Source organism: Balaenoptera borealis, assembly GCF_965194805.1.
Source record: "Balaenoptera borealis genome assembly, chromosome: 8".
Classification (NCBI taxonomy): domain Eukaryota; kingdom Metazoa; phylum Chordata; class Mammalia; order Artiodactyla; family Balaenopteridae; genus Balaenoptera; species Balaenoptera borealis.
In genome coordinates this window covers 99,479,458-99,501,247 of record NC_138865.1, presented here as the reverse complement: position 1 = coordinate 99,501,247, position 21,790 = coordinate 99,479,458, and the positions used below count along the sequence as shown (strand labels likewise).

Here is a 21,790-nt window from a genome sequence, read left to right as displayed (position 1 = left end):
TAAAAAATCTAGTAAACACTCTGGAGTTCATGCCCTAATGGAGACACAGTGTAGAACAAGGTGCTTTTAAGGCACTGCTTCACAAACACAAAGTCTGCTAAATATACTCGGAATGTACAGGAAGGGACACAGCGTGTTCACAGACACGACGATGGGAGCAGTGCCCCCAGTGCGGAAGGCAGTTTCTGTTGAGTAAATCCAGTGAATTTGCTTCTCATTAGCGATCCGTGTTTTATTTTATTTATTTATTTATTTTTGGCTGCACCACGAGGCTTGCGGGACCTTAGTTCCCCTGACCAGGGATGGAACCCGGGGCCTCAGCAGTGAAAGCGCCGAGTCCTAACCACTGGACGGCCAGGGAATTCCCAGAGATCTGTGTTTTAAATACAAAACTACCATTCTTTCTGGTGGTACTTAATTCCTTTTCAGTTTAGGTAACATGAGAATGATTTTTTAGTTTTTAAAAAATGGGACCGTAACATTTTCCCTGTCATGCTCAAGTGTTTTCCTCAGAACTCTTAATTACAGGCTGTTAATTTATGGAAAGAACCATAAGGATTTTCAGTACTATTAGGGGAAACTTGACATTTTAAACTTTAATAATTCTGATCATCGGAGAGGGGTGGCCTTTGCAGTAAGTAGTCTCTGACTTACTGGTCAAGTGTTTTAATATTCTGAACAACCCAACAAGACAATAGGCTTTTTCCTTCTACGATATTGAATATATTAAACTACTTATCCAGGCGTGAAGGTAAGTTCACTGAATATGATGGGGGAATACTCTGAAGGCAGTCTGAGTTTATCTACACAGAGTAAGCTAATTACTTACCTAAGTAACAATGAAGATTATAAAATGTTAAGACCATTTAGATATGGAGAATAATGATGGCTTCTTCTACAGCATATTAAAAGCTTCTGTTGGGAGGGGACCATGACCTATGTAAAATCACTTTAGAAACCATAACAGCTTATGATAAAGTCAACTAAAGCATAAAAACCCACATAATCTGTGAAGAGCCTCCAACTCAAGTAAAGGCCTTTGCCTTCTGTCCTGCTTCTTTTCCTTCTCCCTCTCCTCCTTTCTCTCGTCTTTTTTTTTTTTAATTGTTTTATTGGCGTATAGTTGATTTACAATGTTGTGTTAGTTTCTGCTGTACAACAAAGTGAATCAGCCATACGTATACGTATATCCACTCTCATCTAGACTCCATTCCAATATAGGTCATTACAGAGCACCGAATAGAGTTCCCTGTATACAGTAAGTTCTTATTAGTTATCTTTTATATATCGTAATGTGTATATGTCAATCCCAATCTCCCTCCTTTATCTTCTTTTCCCCTTCCTTCCTTCCTCCCTTCCCTCCCTCCCTGCTTTCCTTCCTCCCTTCCTTCCTAGTTCCTTTTCTTTTTAGACCACAGCATAGTAAATTTTAGGAGCAGGCACTGCAAACTCAAATACCTTCCAAAGCCAGACTATCAGAAATAGTTTGTGACTCCTGTGAAGGACTGCTAATTAATTTATAGACTGACCGAGATAAGATAGGCCAGCACGAAGAGAGAACTGTGTGTTTAGACAGATGGCTGCCACTGCTTCTGTTTTATATCAGGCATTTTCTTAACTTGCTTGGGATGAGTGAGGGCATATCCAAATGTCAGATAAATGAGAATTAGAGCTAGGAGGCACATTACGTCACCCCAGCCACGTTCCTCATTTTACAGTATAGCAAAGTGTCAGTGAAATCCAGGGTCTCTGGAGCTAAAGACCAGGGTTCGAATCCTGGTCTGTCATTTATTAGCTGTGTGATCTTGGGAAAGTTGCTCAGCGTCTCCATCTCTCTGAATCCTCACCTATAAAAGGCAGATCATGAGAACATCTACCTGCAGTGTCACATCTACAATATGACTGTTGTGAGCGTAAAATGAGACCATCCATGTAAAGCTGTAAGCCCAAGGCCAGCTACAATGTTAGTTGTTATCAGTGAAAGCAACTGAATCCTAGAAGGGGGATGGGACTTACACAAAACCACCAGGCAAAATTGGGCCAAGGTCAGCACTCAGACTCAGGCCTGCTCACTCTTAGGTCAGGGCTAATTTCTTTGCTATAAGCTTGCTTTCTTTGGTATTTTTGTTATTTCTAAAGAAAACAATAAACAACAATTACATGGCATGATGAGTGAAAGCTCTGGTTAATTTGGTTTTAAGGCCAGAGTCATATCTATGACCCACCTCTGCCCAGACAAGTGCAGAAGCACTGGTTACCATCAGTATAGGCAGGACGGTTGTGCTGTCAGTATGGTTACGTGCCCACCATCTCTATCACAATATCCTAGAAATATTTCCCTCTCAGCCTTTTGCCTTGGAGTTTTGCTTTGAGTTCTGTTAAAGTCTCCAGCCCGTTCTCAATATTCTGGAATATTCTGCTGACAGAGGATGCTGCCACAGACCTGCATATCAGAGAGGGGAAGTGAAGCCTTCGTGCTGACATGCGTGTGTGCTGTGGTTTGCGGCCACTCTCTGGAGGGGGTCCCTGCCAGGCACTGTATCCAGAGTGCTTGGTTCCCACAAGATGGGGGGACCATCTTACCCCAGGGCAGGGCCCTGCCAGGGAGAAATGGGCCCCCACTGCTCCCCTCCCCTTCCAGCCTTAGCTCTACTTTCTGCTTTCATTTTCTCTGGGTCGGTATCACTCAGTCGGCCCTGGATCCACCAGTTATTTCGCCCATTCTAGTCACATTCTGCTCTTTACCTAGAAAGCCCTTCTTACCAGTCAAGGCCTATTTGACTCCCCTGCTTCAAGCCTGCCCCCCAGGCTGCTGTTTCCAGGGGCTCCATCCACAATCTTCTTCCCCCACTGCCATTATCCTGACCCTCCCCTTGACAGAGACACTCTATCCAGGGCAGCCTAGAGTCTTACCTTGGGTTCAGCATCTTCCCTTGAACACCCATCAAACACACATGCTCCAACCCAACTCCTTACTAGCCTCGCCTCACTCATCTGCCCTGTATTTCCTGACTCAAGGGTCCCACAATCCCCGTGGTCACTTGCCCTCTTCCTCACTGTGGTCAAGCTACTGTGGCCCCTGTTACTGTCTCCACTGCCCCTTCATAGGTCACTCCTTCCCACCTGGCCTATTCAATGGCCTCTTAGCAGATCTCCCTGCCCTTGGCCTCTCCCCCATCCTGGCCGCCTTTCACAATGCATCTGAGTTAGCGTCCCAAACCGGTCTCCAATGACTCCTCTTGCCAAGATGGACATTCCCTGTCAATCACTCATCCGCTCAACAGGTATTTATTAAGATTCTCCCATGTGTGAGGCCCCATTGTAGGTGCCAGGGATGTGGCAGTGAACAAAGCCAAGTGCTTTCTCTCATCCTCAAGCCCCTGGGCCTGGAGGTGGGATGGGTGTTCTAGCTCATTACTGCTTCTTCCAGACTACTGTCCTCCTTTCTCAGTAAAATCCCCCTCCCTCATTACCTGAAGATTTTAGCATCTGTCACTCTCTCCAACATTCTGATTATAAGTCTTAATGATTATAACACCCATGTAGATAAGTCTTTGAATATCCTGGCCTCTTAAGTTTTTTAAATTTTTAAAAATAACTATCATTGGGACTTCCCTGGTGGTCCAGTGGTTAAGACGCCGAGCTTCCACTGCCGCGGGCACGGGTTCGATCCCTGGTGGGGGAACTAAGATCCTGCATGCCGCGAGGTGCAGCCAAAAAAAACCATAAATAAATAAATAATAAATTTTAAAAAATAACTATTATTGTCTTCCTACTTCAGCCATCCAGTTCCATGGTCCCATCCTAGACCTTGTAATTACCAATAACCGTGCACCCTTCATAATCTCAGTTTCAAACATCCTATTCTCTAACCACCACTCTTTCCTTTTTTAAAATTAATTAATTAATTTATTTATTTATTTTTGGCTGCATTGGGTCTTCGTTGCTGCGCAGGGGCTTTCTCTAGTTGCAGCGAGCGGGGGCTACGCTTCCTTGCAGTGTGCGGGCTTCTCATTGCGGTGGCTTCTCTTGTTGCGGAGCATGGGATCTAGGCGTGTGGGCTTCAGTAGTTGTGGCTCGCAGGCTTAGTAGTTGTGGTGTACGGGCTTCGTTGCTCTGAGGCATGTGATATCATCCCAGGCCAGGGCTCAAAACCATGTCCCTTGCATTGGCAGGCAGATTCTTAACCACTGTACCACCAGGGAAGTCCCACACTCTTTCTACTACTATGCTAACGCCAATAATTCTCCACTCCATAACCAAGGCTAATCCAATGATTCCATTATGCATCATTGTTCCTCATCCCTCCTGGTCTCATTCTTTCTGTAGCTTAGATTCCATGGTCCATCCCTTGTGTACGCTCTCAACTCCTTTGTCTGTCTCTCCCTTTGCCATATTCACCCTGTAATCAGTAACCCCAGATCAATCCAACTCTTTGTCCACTCCACATCTGCATTCACACACTGACATGATTAGAGAAATACATACAACCCCCTAGCTAGTCTCACTTTAAATTGATGACTGCTTCCTTTAAGTGGTGCCTGGAGATGCTATTTACATTTCCCCAGTCCATTCATTCCCCTACTCTTGCGATGACTAGGTACACCTTCTCCTTTTCCCTTATATACTTCTTGCTCCATGTCACTCTCATCTGATGTCCTGGCTTCTCATCTCACTGAGTAAGAAGAGGCAATGAGAAGATGGCCTTCCCTCTTGTGACTATGAGCACATGCCCCTGACCCTAGCTAAGGCCATCTCCTCCATTTGCACTGGATCCCATCCCTTCTTACCCCTTCTAGGACATTACTCCCCCAACTGTACCCTCTCCTGCAACATAAATTTTCTCTCACCTCATAAGGTCTACTGTGATCTCTCCCACTTTAAAAACAAACAAACAAACAAAAAAAACCCCCAAAAACTTCTCTTAACCCTACAGCCTTCTGCAGCTACCACCTCAATTTTCTATTCCCCCTTAGATCAAACATATTTAAAAGAGAGAGTTCTACTTATTGTCTCCATTTCCTGCCCCCATCACCCCCATTCTTTCTTTTGTCCTTGTTGCCCCACCGACAGAGCATTGGTCACAGTCAACATGACCTCTCCAGGCTGCCAAACCCAATGATCATTTCTCAGAACTCATCTTACTCAACCTTTCAGCAGGATTTGACACAGATGTTCGGTCACTCCTTTTTGAACTACTTCTTTCATTTGGCTTCCCAAATACTCCTCTCTCCTGGTTCCTCACGGACCTCACTAGCTATTCTTTCTTGGTCTCCTTTTTTTCCTCATCTTCCAAATCTTTAATATAGGCTGATCCAGGACTAGGGCCTCAACTCCTTCTTTCCTTCTATCCCTCTGTGATCTCATCCTGTCTTGTGGCTATGTACTGATGAGTCCCAGATTTCTATCTCAGCCTGCCCTCTGCCTGGAACTCCAGACTCACACCTGACCTCTCCACTTGGATGACTAGAAGGCATCTTAAACTTAACAAGTGCCCAGAAAATTCTTAATTTCCTCCCCAAATCTGCTCCTCCCACAGTCTTGCCCACCTGATTAAAGACAGACTCCATTCTTCTAGCCACAACCGTGTCACTCCTATCTGACAATATTCTGATTTATTTTTCTCCAAAGCCCTTATCATTGTCTTTCATATAATATACCTGCTTGTTTCTTTGTTTCTTGTCTATCTCCCCTTACTAAAAAGTAACCTACATGCATACAGGATTATAGTCTCTTTAGTTAATTTCTAGATGCCCATAGCTTGGCATAGAGTAGGTGCTAATTAAAATTTGTTGAATAAATGAAAAAAATGTGTTCATGGAGCTTACATCCTAATACAGTGTGAAGAATGGGGAAAGATGAAAAAAACCAACAAGGAAGAAGAATGCCAGATAATATGAAATAAGATAACAGGATAGAAAATCAAAGGTCAATTGAATTAACCCATGTAGCTATTAGAAATATATTATTGTCAGGAGGTGTTAATTGTTATAAAGAAAAATAAGGCAGGGGAAAGGGATGACATTGATGGCACTGGGGAGTGGGTACTATTTTATACAGTACGGTCAAGAAGAGACTCCTTAATGAGGTGACATTTGAGCAGAGAACTGCAAAAAGGAGTGAGCCATGAGATATTGAAGGGAAAAGCATTTCAGCACAGGAAACAGCAGCTGTGGCAACACTGATCAACCGTGTGTGGAGCAGCCAGGAGGCCTTCACAGCTGAGGAGGGGTAGATGAGGGGAGGGTGGCAGTGAGTGAGCTCAGAAAGGAAACAGGCCAGGCCAGGTCATGAGGACCCCACAAGCCTCGATAAGTATTTTGGAATACTTTTTTCTTGAATAAGATGTGAAGCCACTCATTTATTTTAAGCAGATAAATGACTTAAGTTGTTTAAAGATCACTGTGGCTGCTACTATATAAGGTCTGTACTACAGGCGGGAAAAGGAGTAGCCAGGAGACCACTTAGAAGCTATTGTAGTAATCCTGGCAAGAGGTGACAATAGCTTAAACTAGGATGGTCATGGTACAGTGGTGATAGTAATGGTGGAATCAGATTCTAGACATAATTGGAAGAAGAAGATGCACCAGGCACATGGCAGGAAGCATTGCACTTAGAAGACATTCAATACCTATTTATCAGATGCATGCGCATATACTTCTTATTCTCATTACAATAAAATGTTCTTTTTAAATTCAAAAAATCCCCATTTGATTATTTTTCTAAGAAATTTCTTTTCAACAAAATACCAACTCACCGAAACAGACTTTTGAAGTACATTGGGTAAAGTAGTTCCTGAACTTTAGGTAAAAAAATTGCACTTTTGAAACACTAAACAAACTAGATTGTCCCATAAGACGATTTCCAAGAAGAATTTAGTGTTTCATATGCAAGGACCACATTGACCCTTAAATTTCTAACATTTATCATGGGTGAGTTCAACTGGCCTTTCTTTTTTTTCTGCTATTATCTGTGGCATTCTTCTCCCTTTAACTCCTTCATTACAAAAATAGCTCTTTTCAGATACGTCACTTGCACAAAGAATGTGTGGCTTGAAAGTTATTGATTGGGAAACCAGACTCTTACGCCTTTTCTTTGCTATGGATCTGAACTCCAAGGAAATGGCTGGTTGTGAAGTTAACTGGCTCAGCATCACCTGAGAAAAGGACAAGCATGTGTGGATCACAGGCGAGAGGTGGTCCGGTGTCATGGGTAGGAGGTTGTGCTCTGGGGGCCAAATCCGCATTCCTCCACTGATTCTGGGTGGGACCTTCCACAGGTGACTTTACCTCCCTGTGTTTCAGTTTCAGTTTCCTAGCCTTTAAAGTGGAGACAATTACATAGTATCTATACCATGGGTTTGTGGTGAGCACTGGTTGAGTTAATGCTTACAGAGACCAAAGAACCCACCATTTAGATTCTCAGTAGATGGTAGCTATTTGTTATTATTCATCTATGCTGGTCTGCTGTTCTAGTAACTGCCCTGGGGCCAATCCAAAGAGCCAGATCAGTCTTAGCTCAGAAGGGTTCTTGACTAATGCCTTCTCCTGGGCGATCATAGCTATTTAGCTATTTTCCTATCATTAATTTTTTTTTATTGAAGTAGAGTTGATTTACAATGATTCAGGTATATAGCAAAGTGATTCAGTTATATATATATATATATATATATATATATATATATATATATATATATATATATATATATATATAAAATTCTTTTTTAAGAGTCTTTTCCATTATAGGCTATTATGAGATATTGAGGGCTTCCCTGGTGGCTCAGTGGTTAAGAATCCACCTGCCAATGCAGGGGACAGGTTCGAGCCCTGGTCCGGGAAGATCCCACATGCCACAGAGCAACTAAGCCCGTGCATCACAACTACTGAAGCCCACACGCCTAGAGCCCGTGCTCCGCAAAGAGAAGACCGCAATGAGAAGCCCACGCACTGCAACGAAGAGTAGCCCCTGCTCGCCGCAACTAGAGAAAAGCCCGAGTGCAGCAACAAAGACCCAACGCAGCCAAAAATAAAATAAATAAAAAATTTAAAAAGGTATTGAATATAGTTCCCTGTGCTATACAGTAGGTCCTTGTTGTTTATCTATTTTATATACAGTAGTGTGTATCTGTTAATCCCAGATTCCCAATTTATCCCTCCCCCCTTTCCACTTTGGTAACCATAAGTTTGTTTTCTGTGTCTGTGAATTTATTTCTGTTTTGTAAATAAGTTCATTTGTATTATTTTTTTAGGTTCCACATATAAGCAATATCATATGTCTTTGTCAGTCCTGTCATTAAATTTTAATTAAAATAACTTCCCATTTATTAAAGAAATACTCATTGTATGGAAAGCAATAAACTGTGGGCTGTGGAATATTACAGACCTAGGACTGATTCCTGGCTCCACTCTTACAGATTTTGTGACCTTGGGAAAATCACCTTTACAGAGCATGGAACTCTTCAAATAAACAAAACAAGTGTCCCTCTTTCACGGTGCAGTTGTGAGTGTTAAGTGAAATAACATAATGTCTGACCCTTAGTGAATGCTGGGAAAAAGAAAGGGAGCGAATGGGGAGGGAAGGAATGAGGAAGGAAGTAAGGAAGGAGGGGAAGGAGGAAGGAAAAAGAGAAGAAGAGAGGGAAGAAGAGAAGAAACAAGGGTGAGAAAGAAGAAAATAGGAAGGGTGGGTCAAAGACTATTATAGGATAAGAAAGTTTGATAAAATCCATATGGAGGAAAAAGGTTTATTTTAATAAACTGTCAAATACTATGAAAAATGCTTAGAAACAGGATGCATACTTTTATTTGAAAAAGAAAAAGATTCTTTGCCTCTTTTGCAATGCCTTTTCTCTTAAGAGGGATTTTCCTATGTCACTCATGGGATAAACTTGGAAATTTTTTTCATATTTGGGTTTTCTTCATATTTTCTTTGTAGGAACCAACATATATAAAACACATTAATAATAATAAAAATAATAATTCTTACTGGATGAATGTTTGTCTATTTCTCAACTTAAGCTTTTCATTTTCAAAATTTCCAAAGGATTTATTGCCATAAATTTGAAAAATCACCCTCAGAATTTGAACGTGTTTAAATATAGTACCCCACATGTAAGAATATGCAACATAACACTCAATAAGTTTCTTTTTTAACCTAAAAGTTAAGAAATGCTGTATAACAGAAATACACATATCTTAGGAAAAACTAAAAGAAGAAACTGCCCCAAGCTCAGGCATGGTAGGTATAGTGGTCTCCTAATAAATACTGCAGGACATCCGTAGGCTGAATTTCTCCAGATTCAAAGAAAGGTCTATTTATTCACTGTCGGCCCAGCTTCCCTTATTTATTGAAGAGCCAGTCTGTTTTTATCATATTCATGAATCACTGCAGTCGAATGATAATGAAATGTAATCAGAATGTTGATAGGATGTAAACCCAAGGGCAAGCCTGAAAAACAACCAAATCTCTGGGATGAAAATCTAATCTTATCCCACCAGGTAAACTGCAGTTTTGCATTTGAAGAACAAATGCAAACAGAACTACATAAAAGCTCTCTTATTGATCAGGGGCTGTGAGACCTACTTTATCTGTTTGCATAAGAGCATCACCATTTTGTTCTACCAGGGGAAGCAGCAGTTGTTAAGAACAAGGGCTGAAAAAAAAAAAAAAAAAAAAAAAAAAAAGATCAAGGGCTGCCTGGTTAGATCTGGGCTCTGAGACTCTGCTGTGTGTTTCTTGGACAAGTTACTTAGTGTCTCTGTACCTTTTCTTCCTCTGTAAGTTGGAGATACTCATGGTACCCATCTCATACGGTTGTGTAAGAATTAAATAATACCCTAAGCAAGTGGGCAATGCCTGACACATGGAAAGTTCTCAATAAATGTTAGCTATTATTCTCATTCATTTTTCTAAACTGAAATTCACTAGAAAATTCATCATATTAGAGATCAAAACTCAGTCTCTGAGCATATGGAGAATATGATGACTGACCCATTACCTTACCTTCTAGCCCAGATCCCTTTGGGAGAGGGAGTGGGGATTGTGGCTACCGGTACCTTTTTCTTTTTAGAAATATACCTGATAATGTTGAGCTAAAATAAATGTCACATTTCCACTGTCTCATTTCTGAGGAAAAAGCAATTGTTGCAACAGTAATAAGCTCAAGTGACATCAAAACAGCCCAACTCCTGGTGTGTAAATCTCTCAGCACTTTGAAGCCTGTTCTCCCAGCCAGTGGAGCAATCACCTTGCCTGAGCACGTATTCTCCTTTTATATACAACTTACATGTGTGTCAGGTTTTCTCTGTTAACTACTAGTTTTCACTGCTACAGAAAAAAGCAAGGAGGAAGGTCACTGAGGATGGGTAGAAGAAAGACACAGAAAAGGAAGGCATTGATAATTTATGAAGAGGAGTGCTAGATGCTCACTTAAACTATCTTAAGTGCTTGTATAATGAAGCAAGATCTTTCTGCCGATGAATCCAACAGATACTTCCAGAGGATTATGCTAAAGATTTATGAGACCTCTGTGATACCGGACTTGTTTCAGGACAAAGCCTTTTGGAAACAGCCACGTGAATAATTTGTTTTTCAGGAATAACTTGTGACCATTCCAAACCCTCCCAGACATTAAGGATAATTTATTCATAAATAAACTAGATGGGCAAACTCTCGCCTAATGGGAACCAGTTGGCAACCTTTCAAGAGCACCAAAGACCGATGGTTCCCGCTGGTGGGTTCTGCGTTTGGATTGCTTGCCTTAGTTTTATGAGAAGTCAGACTTTGGTAACTGCAAATACGCCCTGCTTCAAAGCCAATTAGATTGGGCAGATCATTCATAAGAAGACAGGCTTATCTGCAAAAGGGCTCTGACATACAGGACAGAGACTATTCTAGAGCTTTGTCATCATTAGTCGCTCCCACCCCTGGAATGCTAGAAATATGCATTGGAGGAAATGCACTGATGTACTCAGGAAATATTTGTGAATGTGTCAGAACTTTTGCTGGGAATATGTAGGCCAGTGTCATCTATTTCAGGAGGTGACCACCCAGAGAGAGGGGAATTTTACTAAGCCATAGACTAGGTAAAAGCACAAGAATATTTCATCAACATTTTAAAACTTGGGATGGTGAAGCTCTCTGCAGGAAATGAAATCACTGATCGATAGCCCAGCTAAAAATGAAAACCCTAGAATAGGCTTCAGAAAAATTATAACATGCCCAGATTGAGGAAAAGTTGTGTTTTTTGTTTTGCTTTGTTTTGTTTTAAGTCAAGAGAAACAAACAAACTGGGGGCAGAATTTCCCATGGTTTCACTTCATAGAGAAACCAGTGAGGTACAGATCTTGGCATGGGTCAGGTTTGGAAGGCTTTATTTCTAGGAAAAAAGAAAAAGTGGATCAGGAGAGATCCATTGATAGGTTATTAGTTTATTGTATAAACTGAACGTGTATATCTGTCTGATTTAAAGCTTAATATAATGAACTTAATATAATATACGGTCATCCTGAAATGAATAAAGTCATAGTAAAGAAAGAAATACAAAACCACAAATAATCTCAGACCACAGCAATCAAATGCATTAAGCTGTTTCCTTTACCTCCTTTGCAATACCCCTCCCTGCCTAGGACTGCCAGACTTAGCAAATTAAAATATAGGATGGCCAGTTAAATTTAAATTTTGGTAACAAATAAACAATTTCTTAGTATGTCCCATGCAATATTTGGCACATACTGATACTAAAAAAATTACTTGTTGCTTATCTAAAATTCAAATCTAACTGGGTGTCCAGTGTTTTATCTGGCAAAACTACTTTTGCCCCATCCTAGGAGCTACTCTGCTTTAGCTGATAGTAAAATTAATTTGCATTCATCAACCCCTACGTAGAGAGGTTATAAAGTGTATTTTCACCTGAGTTCCAACACTCACTCTGAGATCTTGGATAATTCATTTCACTTTGCTGAGCCCCAGTCACCACATCTGTAAAATGGGGTGAATAAGAGTTCCTCCTTTGCAGGGCCATTTTGAGGACTATATGAAATGGTACATGTAAGGGCTGAGCACAGTACCCAGCTCATAGCAAATGCTCAATCAATATTAGCTATTATTGTCAGCAGGAGGACATGATAATTAGATAAAACAGCAGAGAAGAAGGTACCTGAGATCTTTCATTTGCCAGAATATTCCTTATCTATACATATATAATGAGAGTTATCAATTGTGACTTCATTCATTTGACCTTCACTTTATTTGACACATAGGGAGCAACACATAGGACTAACGGTAACCAATACTGATGCACCATGTTATAGTGTACACCAGGGCCTTTCACACCTGATTCCTTGTAATAATACAAAATGCATATTAAAAAAAAATCAAGACAGTGATTCTCCAAGAGAGGGTATGGTGAACATTTAGCCAACAGTTAGTCCTGGAATGCCTCCTACCCCCCACTGTCATCCCCCTTTGAGATCCACCACTCTAAATAGTTTCAAGGACTAAAAAAGTCTGCCATAAAAGAGTTCCTTTGGCAAGGAAGCAAATTTAGAACAATCTTTATGTATGTACCCAATGCAGAAAGGACTTCTGGTCCCAAATGTGTCTTTTTGTCCAGAGCCCCTGCACAAACAATCCTCTATGTCGTCATCGGCAAGTACAAAGGACAACTGGTCAGCTCTGCTGGCAACAGGAGGTCCTCAGCAGAATGGCTTTTTAAAGGCAGCTCGCAAAGAAAGCTGTAACCTGTGGCCTCTATTCACCACCGGAAGAGTCTAAATGCTTTTCCCCTTTTGTAACAGAGAACATCTGCCATTCCAGGAGAACAATCCCCCTCCCAGCAGTAAGTTGTACATACTGAGGCAACAACCTCTTTTTATGTGGCTCTCTCATGTCCTTGGTTAGGAAATGTGCCCCTTTCAAACGGTTTTGCAGCCAGAACCCCCAACTTGCCTAACTGGTACCCATCCTGCTTCTTGCCTAAGCACAACTGAAAAATATTGTATATGTGGTTAAATTAACTAAACAAGGAGGTCATTAGACAGAGGTGGCTCTACTGCCATGGAGACCCCCAACAGCAAACCAAAATTTAAGCTGTTATTGCCTCAAGGTTACAAAATCAAAACACTAAGGAGAAACAATACAAACGGCCAGTGAGGCTTTAAGTTACAGCCAATTGATTACTTGCCTTTCATTGCTTCCACCTTTTCTCTATAAAAGTCTCTCCCCAGCTCCTGTGGGCAGAGTGCTGCTAACCACTTCTGGTTTGGTGCTGCCTAATTTGAATGAGTTTTTGTTCAAATACACTCTTAAAATTCTTACTATGGCTCAGTTTATCTTTTAACAATGTAAATAAGTACAAGACTTCTTTCTGCGAAAAAATCCAAGGTGTGTGCTAGAATGTTCTGTGCTCCTTTTTGCAAATACTTAGTTTTTAGTCTCTGTATATAAAACAAGAGGGTAAGGTAAAGACAGCATTTGGGACTTAGTTGGTATATTTGATTAAGATGGCAGCCAAATCACATTATTTCAGACCAAGAGATATTTCTTTTAACATGGATCTTTGTACTTTTAACACGGATTGATGTAGTTTTGTACAGTCATTAAATAAACACAATTCAAGAAAACAATGCAGATCCAAACAGGTGCAGTTGGTGGCTCCAGCTGAATAAAGGCAAGACACTTCCAGGATGTCAGCACTGGGCAGTTTACTCCTCAGAAGAAAGGACGCTCTGTGACCAGCAAATTCCTTTAAGATCTAGTATGTAGCAGCTTCCTAGGAACTTTATTTTGGAAATATAAAGTTCTTAAATGCATGTAAAATGACTGCCTTTCTAGCTTGCCCTGTCCAGAGGTTATTAAAATGCTAGGTTGAGGTTTAGCCATCTTACTTGCTTTTTACTCTTAATAGGATATATTTTAAATCCCCTTGAGAATACAGCTAGATATTATTACATATAAACTGTGACACTGAAGTGGTTGCCAGGAGCTGAGGGGAGGAGGGGAATGGAGAGTTAGTATTTCATGGGGACAGAGTTACAGTTTGGGATAATGAAAAAGTCCTGGAGATGGATGGTGGTAATGGCTGTAGAACAATACGAATGACATAATGCTACTTAAAAATGGTTAAAAGTGTGATTTTTGTTATGTATATTTTACCACAATAAAAAATATAACACGGATAGGTTAATAACAATGATAAAAAACAAAAAAGCTGAGATGTGAGGGGAAAATAATCAGACAGAAAAGAGAGAGAGAAAGAAAAGAAAGGGAAAGAAATGGAAAGAAAAGAGATTGATGAGACACTCCTACGCCCACCCAGGGCAGTGGTGGGGGGACGGCAGTGATCCTAAAGGGGAAAAGTGAACTGAGCCCCCTTCCCCCATCATCAAGAAGAGGGTCCCTCACTCAGAAAACATTGACTACACATCTGCAGTAAGAGAATAACAGAACGTACCCTGTACCCTCTTGCACATAAAGGAAACCAAGCCATTGAATAATTAACTGCATACAAATGGCCAATAAGCAGATGAAAAGATACTCAGCATCACTAGCCAACAGGGAAACGCACATCTAAAGCACAATGAAATGCCACTTGACACCCACTAGGATGGTTATAATCAAAACACAGACAACAGCAAGCATTGATAAGATGTGGAAAAATCAGAACCCTCATCCACTGCTGGTGGGAGTGTAACATGGTGCAGCTACTTTGGAAAACAATCTGACAGTTCTTCAAACAGTTAAACACAGATTTACCACATGACCCAGCAATTCCACTCCTAGGTTCATATCCACGACAAAAGAAAACATGCGTCCACACAAAGACTTGTGCCTGAATATTCGTAACAGAATTATTCAGAATAGCCAAAAAGGGGAAACAACCTAAAAGTCCATCAACTTGTGAATGGACTAGAAAACAAAGGAAAACTCTGGTATATCCATGAAATGAAATACTACTCAGCATTAAAAGAAATGAAATACTAATAGAGGCTACAACATGGATGGATCTCAAAAACACCATGCTAAGCAAAAGAAGCCAGACACAAAAGACCACACGTTGTATGATTCCATTTACATTAAATGTCCGTAACAGGCAAACCTATAGAGACAGAAAGTAGTGCTTGGGATTGGGGGTGAAATGGAGACAAACTAATAGGACATAATAGGGATCTTATTGGAGTGATGAAAATGTTCTTAAACTGGATTATGGTGATGGTTGGTAAATTTACTAGAAATTATTGTACACTTAAATGTGTGAACTTTATATTATATAAATTATGTACCGCAATTATGTTTAGAAAAAAAAGGAGTGGTGAAAAAAAGAACTGTGATTTTGGGCTTCCCTGGTGGCGCAGTGGTTGAGAATCTGCCTGCCAATGCAGGGGACACGGGTTCGAGCCCTGGTCTGGGAAGATCCCACATGCCACGGAGCAACTGGGCCCGTGAGCCACAATTACTGAGCCTGCGCGTCTGGAGCCTGTGCTCCGCATGCAACAAGAGAGGCCGCGATAGTGAGAGGCCCGCGCACCGCGATGAAGAGTGGTCCCCGCTTGCCACAACTAGAGAAAGCCCTCGCACAGAAACGAAGACCCAACACAGCCATAAATAAATAAATAAATAAATAAATAAATAATTAAAAAAAAAAAAGAACTGTGATTTAGAGGTTCTAACAAGTGAAAAACAAAACACGGAGGAAAGTAGCATAAGAATAGATAAACAGATATATGTATATGTATAGCTATAGCTGATTCACTTTGTTTCAGGGTGATGTAGGGGATGGATTCTCTTGCTGTGATGCAAACATGTAAAATAAAGATTCTATGACAGAAAAAAAAAGAATAGATAAACAACAGGATCTACCCTATAGCACAGGGAACTATACTCAATATCTTGTAATAACCTATAATGGAAGAGAATCTGAAAAAGAACATATAGATATAGATACCCGAATCACTCTGCTGCACACGTGAAACTAACACAACACTGTAAATCAACTACATTTCAAAAAAAAGAAAGAAAAAAGAAAAGAAAGCATAAAGAGAGGCGCAAGAGACAGATCCTCCGGTGAGAACACAGGGAGTAAGTAGGTTTGAGGAAAGGCCAGTGGTCCCCCTTAACTGCAGTCTAGACAGACACTGTCTTCATTTCTTCCTTCATGTATTTGTTCATGCAACAACAGTTGACAATTGCACATGACAGGCTACACACTCGGTCAGGAGCTGGGATGCAGGTCCTCACAGAGACGACATTCCCGCAGGGGAGACCGGATCTCATGCAAGGACGCTGATGGTTATTTACGTGCCTGGCTCTGCAGGAGAAGCACTAGGGCCTTTGAGAGCACGTGACAATACTGGTCAGAAAGGCCTAATATTTGAGCCAAAGACTTGAATATAAATAGGGGTTAGCTGGGCTGGGAGAGAGAGGAAGGAAGAAGAAGAGGAAGGAAGCCTTGAATAAAAGCCATGGGGTTTTAAAAGACATAGCACCTGCCTAAGACAATCTCTGTCTAGACTGCAGTTAAGGGGGATCACTGGTCTGTCCTCAAACCTACTTACTCCCTGTGTTCTCACATGAGGGTCTGTCTCTTGTGCCTCTCTCTTATGCTACTTTCTTTTCTTTTTCTTATAAATTTATTTATTTATTTATTTATTTTTGGCTGCGTTGGGTCTTCGTTGCTTTGCAGCGAGCAGGGGCTACTCCTCGTTGCGGTGCGCGGGCTTCTCATTGCGGTGGCTTCTCTTGTGGAGCACAAGCTCTAGGCGTGCGGTTTCAGTAGCTGTGGCACACGGCTCAGTAGTTGTGGCTCGCGGGCTCTAGAGCGCAGGCTCAGTAGTTGTGGCGCATGGGCTTAGTTGCTCCGTGGCATGTGGGATCTTCCCGGACCAGGGATTGAACCCGTGTCCCCCGCATTGTCAGGTGGATTCTTAACCACTGCGCCACCAGGGAAGCCCTGGCTTGCCCTTTTTAAAAGATCATTCTGGTTACAAGTAGGCTGGGTGCAGAGGGCAAAAATAGGTCCAGAGACAGACATGATGGAAGATGGGGCTAGAAATGAAATTGCAGTTCTGAGCCTTAGTCGGTGTGCAAAAGAAACGGAACCAAAGGGTTTTGAACAGGGAGTCCACAGGTCCTTTCTCAGACCAGCTGGACAACCAGAGAGCCAAGGGCAGCGGTAGGGCTCCTGTGGCCATACCCCTTACTGCTTTAATGGTATGCTAGACAACATTTTCCCAAACTGACCCCAAAAATCACCAGCACTTGTTAAAAATGCTAATTCTCAAACCCAGATCTTCTGGATCCGAATTTTGAAAGGAGAAGCCTGGGAAGCTATATTCTTTTTAAATACTGCTGCAGACGATTCTCATGGTCAGGCAAGTTTTAGAAAATATTGATCCATACTTTAAAAAAAATCAATATCTAGACAAGCAGCAAAACAGATTAAAATATAATATAGAAGCTATCCCCAAATATGACTACCCTTTTCTTCTAGTGAGTCGTGATTCAGGCTGAAAAAGGTTAATAGTTCTTTCAAAACAAGAACAGGTAAAAACAACTTGTAAAGGCTGAGCATAGTATAATAAATAAGAAAATAGTGATGGATGTGTGTAATATTGGCTTTCAGCCTCTATGGTATTGGCACTGTAGGTATATAATTCTTGGGTAGATCCGAGCATATTGGTTTCCTAGGGCTACTGTAACAAATTACCACAAACTCGGTGGCTTACAACAAAAAAAACTTATTCTCTCATAATTCTAGAGGCCAGAAATCCAAAATCAAGGTATTGGCAGGGCACTGCTTCCTCTGAAGTCTCTAGGGAAGAACACTTCCTTGCCTCTTCCAGCTTCTGGTGTTCTTTGGCTTGGGCTATATGGAACTCCAACCTCTGCCGCTGTCTCTTCTTGTGGCCTTCATCTCTGTGTTACCTCTTCTTCTGTCTCTTATAAGGACATGTGTCATTGGACTTAGGTCCTACATGGTTAATCCAGGATGATCTCACCTCAAGATTCTTAATTACATCTGCAAAGACCTCTTCTCCAAATAAGGTCATAGTCACAGGTACCAGGGTTTAGGACTTGGACGTATGGTTTTGCAGGGAAGGAAAGGATTCACAATTCAACCTACTACATAGTGATTTTAAATTGTTGAGCAGGCCTACATGATACTCCTACCTGTATCAGTGTATTTAGAGGGTGTTTTTAACATAAATGCTCTTAGTTCAACATTCCTCAGAATGACAGAAGTTCGTTTATAAATGAATTCATTCATCTGAGTCATGTATATTTTTAGAAGCATGACTCTATCATTTCAAAATAAGACATGGTATTAAAAAGCTACATATAGTAGACAAAACCATATTCAGACAACTGACATCACAAAAAAATGTGCCTTTTTCAGAAAGAAAATTTCTAAGCGTGAAGAAAGGTACATCTATCTCAAGAAGAGTAATAGGGAGGAAACCAAAGTATTTTAGTGGTTTCTGCTGATATTCCCCTTAGTAAATGTCAATGAATCAAGTTTTTTTTTTTTTTTTTTAAAAGAATGCCAACGCGAGGTGGGTATTGATTGGGCTTTTTTTTTTTTTTTAAGTATTTGTTTATTTATTTATTTATGACTGTGTTGGGTCTTCATTTCTGTGCGACGGCTTCTCTAATTGTGGCAAGCGGGGGCCACTCTTCATCGCGGTGCGCGGGCCTCTCACTGTCGCGGCCTCTCTTGTTGCAGAGCACAGGCTCCAGACGCGCAGGCTCAGTAGTTGTGGCTCACGGGCCCAGCTGCTCCGCGGCACGTGGGATCTTCCCAGACCAGGGCTCGAACCCGTGTCCCCTGCATTGGCAGGCAGATTCTCAACCACTGCGCCACCAGGGAAGCCCTGAATCAAGTTTTATTATAATTAATGTTTTAACAGAATATTTTGTTTTCCCAGGGCAAAAAACAGGAGTAGCTGATATTACAAGGATATATGAAGTAGCTATTAGAAACAGGAATAGCTGTAGAGGCATGAATATATGATGAGGAATCTGTAGTTAATTTATGAACATCAGGCACTTATAGACACAGAAAAAAATAATACTTTAAGATAGACACAGGGCAGGATGGATACATAAAGCAGTGTGGGGTGGGAAATAGCATGGTACCAAAGGAAAAAAATTGATAATTGCTGCATAATTGGGAAACCTAACAGAAAAGATCTAAACAGAAGCGTTTCCCTAAATTACATCCACCTAGAGGTTTCAAAAATCATTTATTGAGAAGAGACTGGCATTAATAGAGTAACTTAATAATATTTGTAGGAATCTATTGGAGTAGTAAATATATTTGTATTTTGCTTAACTTTTTAAAGTATATAGTGTTCTTTCTTCTGAGTGGGTTCAGTTTTTATGAACTAAAAATCCTCTGTTCTTATAAAACATTCCCAGGTATTCAATAAAAGAAGACAGAAAGAGAGGTTGAGAATGACACCGAAATTGAATAGACCCAAATACAACTTTAGTCAAGGTCCTGTGCCAAAGAGGAGCACACTGATAAAATAGTAACCTTATAAAATGGGACTTAGGCAAAACTTGTTTGTATCATAATACACCATTTGCTTTTATATAACAAACTCTGCAGGTACACTAGCAACACATCTCAGAAATTAATTCTTAAAATGATGACAGATCGCAAAATAGCACATCAAAATCCATCAAATTCTACTATCAGCATCCACCCCTCTCTCTCCAACATGGCCAAAGATTTCTCAAACTTTGCAAACTTTGCACGAATAGCCAGCAAAACACCAATACATCATTGCAATATATATCATTGTCTTGCAAATTCTGCTAACATAATTACAAGCAAACTTGCAGCACGGGATAATTATTATTTAGATTAGTTGACTCTTTTAACCAATCATGCTACTTTCCCATCTTATAATACATTTCACTGTGGTATGTTTCTTTGCTTTCTCTAACATCTTTAATACAGATAACACAAGTTCAGCCATCACATTACAAAGGAGAGCTTGAATAAATTCATCCTGTATATTCTTTTGTACAACCTCTACTAAAAAACCCAGGAGTGAAATCTCTCTAGTGATATCTCAATATAAAAAAGGACATTACTTCTTGTTTTTCCAAGAAAACTCCATAAGTGGCATTTATTTAAATTCTAATCATTCAAGCAAAAATGTTAGAAAGCCCTCCCACCCCCAGCCTTTGTTAAGTGAAACATAAACAGAATTCCAAGAGAGGAGGACCATTCCTTTGTGTCTATTCCAGTAATATAAGGGAAATAGCTATGTCTGATATATTTTGCTACAGATTCCTTAATCTAGGCAATGATTACTAATTCATGCATTTAATTTGAACAGTGATAATTAAGTTGATTTCCAGATGACTCATTTTGTAAACCTTTGGCCATTAGCATTCCAGGCAGAGTGGGCCATGTGCTGCCTTCCTGCTGACATCAGTGGAAATCTTGAGTCAAGATCAAAGCTACTTTATGCCTCTCTGACCTTTCTTCACAATGCACAGTGGGGCCTGGGTTTCTAAGCTCAGAATTTTCATATTTGCTTCACTGTCCCCACAGGGTTACCACTTACAGACAGTCTGCATGTAGATATTCACTGAAGATCCTACAACCGGTCCATTGGAAATCACAAGTCTTGAATTCTAGTTTTCAGGTGGCTTCCTGATCCGGATCCCAAATTTCAGCAAATCTTATTCTGGTTGGCTCACTGAGGCTTCAGTGAATAGAGAGAGAACCCCAGTGGGGTGAGGGGCAGTGCTCATTTTGCCCCCAGAAATCTGCCATACACTCACTTTCCTCTAGAGATGCACTTTGAGAATCACACTAGAGAAAGGATGCCTTACCTTGACAGTCATGTCTGCGCTGGACGTGTCTGTGGCTTTCGAGGTTATCTCATCTCCTGTTAGCAGCACACTCTCCCACCCAACTCCTGAAAAAGAAAAATCAAAATGGTGCCATTTGAGCCAAGTGTGTTCAGCTGGTGTAGAGAGATACTTCACTGTTTCGCAGCTTCCAAGCCCATGTGACTTGAAAGGAAACCAATGATTATCCATCATTTAACTGCCTGGCAGTTACCAGGAGAGCTTCCTTTCAGAAGTGTGGTCAGTCAACACCTCTTGTTTTTATCTAATCTCCAAGTTTGGAGTCATTATCTAAATCCCGTATTTTATAAATAGTGCTATTCCTAGTCCAGAGTGGAGAAGAGGTTAAAATGAACTCCTCCAGAATCCAGGCCTCATACTGAGGTCTTATTTGGAGCTTAAAGTGACCCCCATAACACAGAAATCTGCACATCTGAATCTAATTCAACATCCAATAGAAATGACCCCAGATTATTCACTGTCCTAGATTCTACACAGCTGCTGGAAATAACTGAGAGTTTACACTCACTTTTAAAATCTATATATATTTCTCCCCATGTCTTAATGCATGTTAGCTCCTTTTTTCTTAAGCTGTCAGACAGGCTCCAAGTGTGGACATCTGGCAAGATACAAGGTTTTGCTCTCTCCAACCTCAACAAAAGAGATCAGGGGCTGGTGTTTGGAAATACCCATGATTATAATACAGTAAAACTACACTAATTTAGATGCAATTATGTGTGTGAATGGAGGTGGAATGGTCTATAATAGTGAAAAGTTTGAAGTATGACTAGTATATTTTTAAAAATCAATATTGCAAGTAAAGTCATCTTCTTAAAAGCTAAGAAGGTAATACTTAGCAGAGTTTCTCAGGGTCCACTTTAATAAGCAGATACAAATTTTATAATTGGTATAATAACTGCCT

General features: G+C 40.7%; 1 protein-coding gene across 6 annotated transcripts in view; it reads right to left on the bottom strand.

Annotated features, from left to right (window-relative positions):
- The window catches only part of PALM2AKAP2 (PALM2 and AKAP2 fusion), a 508,788-nt gene that overhangs the window by 114,426 nt on the left and 372,572 nt on the right, over nucleotides 1-21,790 (bottom strand). For all 6 annotated transcript variants that reach the window (XM_082403766.1, XM_082403764.1, XM_082403768.1 and 3 more), the window contains one exon: nucleotides 20,851-20,936. In XM_082403766.1, coding sequence (XP_082259892.1) covers nucleotides 20,851-20,936 — 86 coding nt within the window. The remainder of the gene's footprint in view (nucleotides 1-20,850; nucleotides 20,937-21,790) is intronic.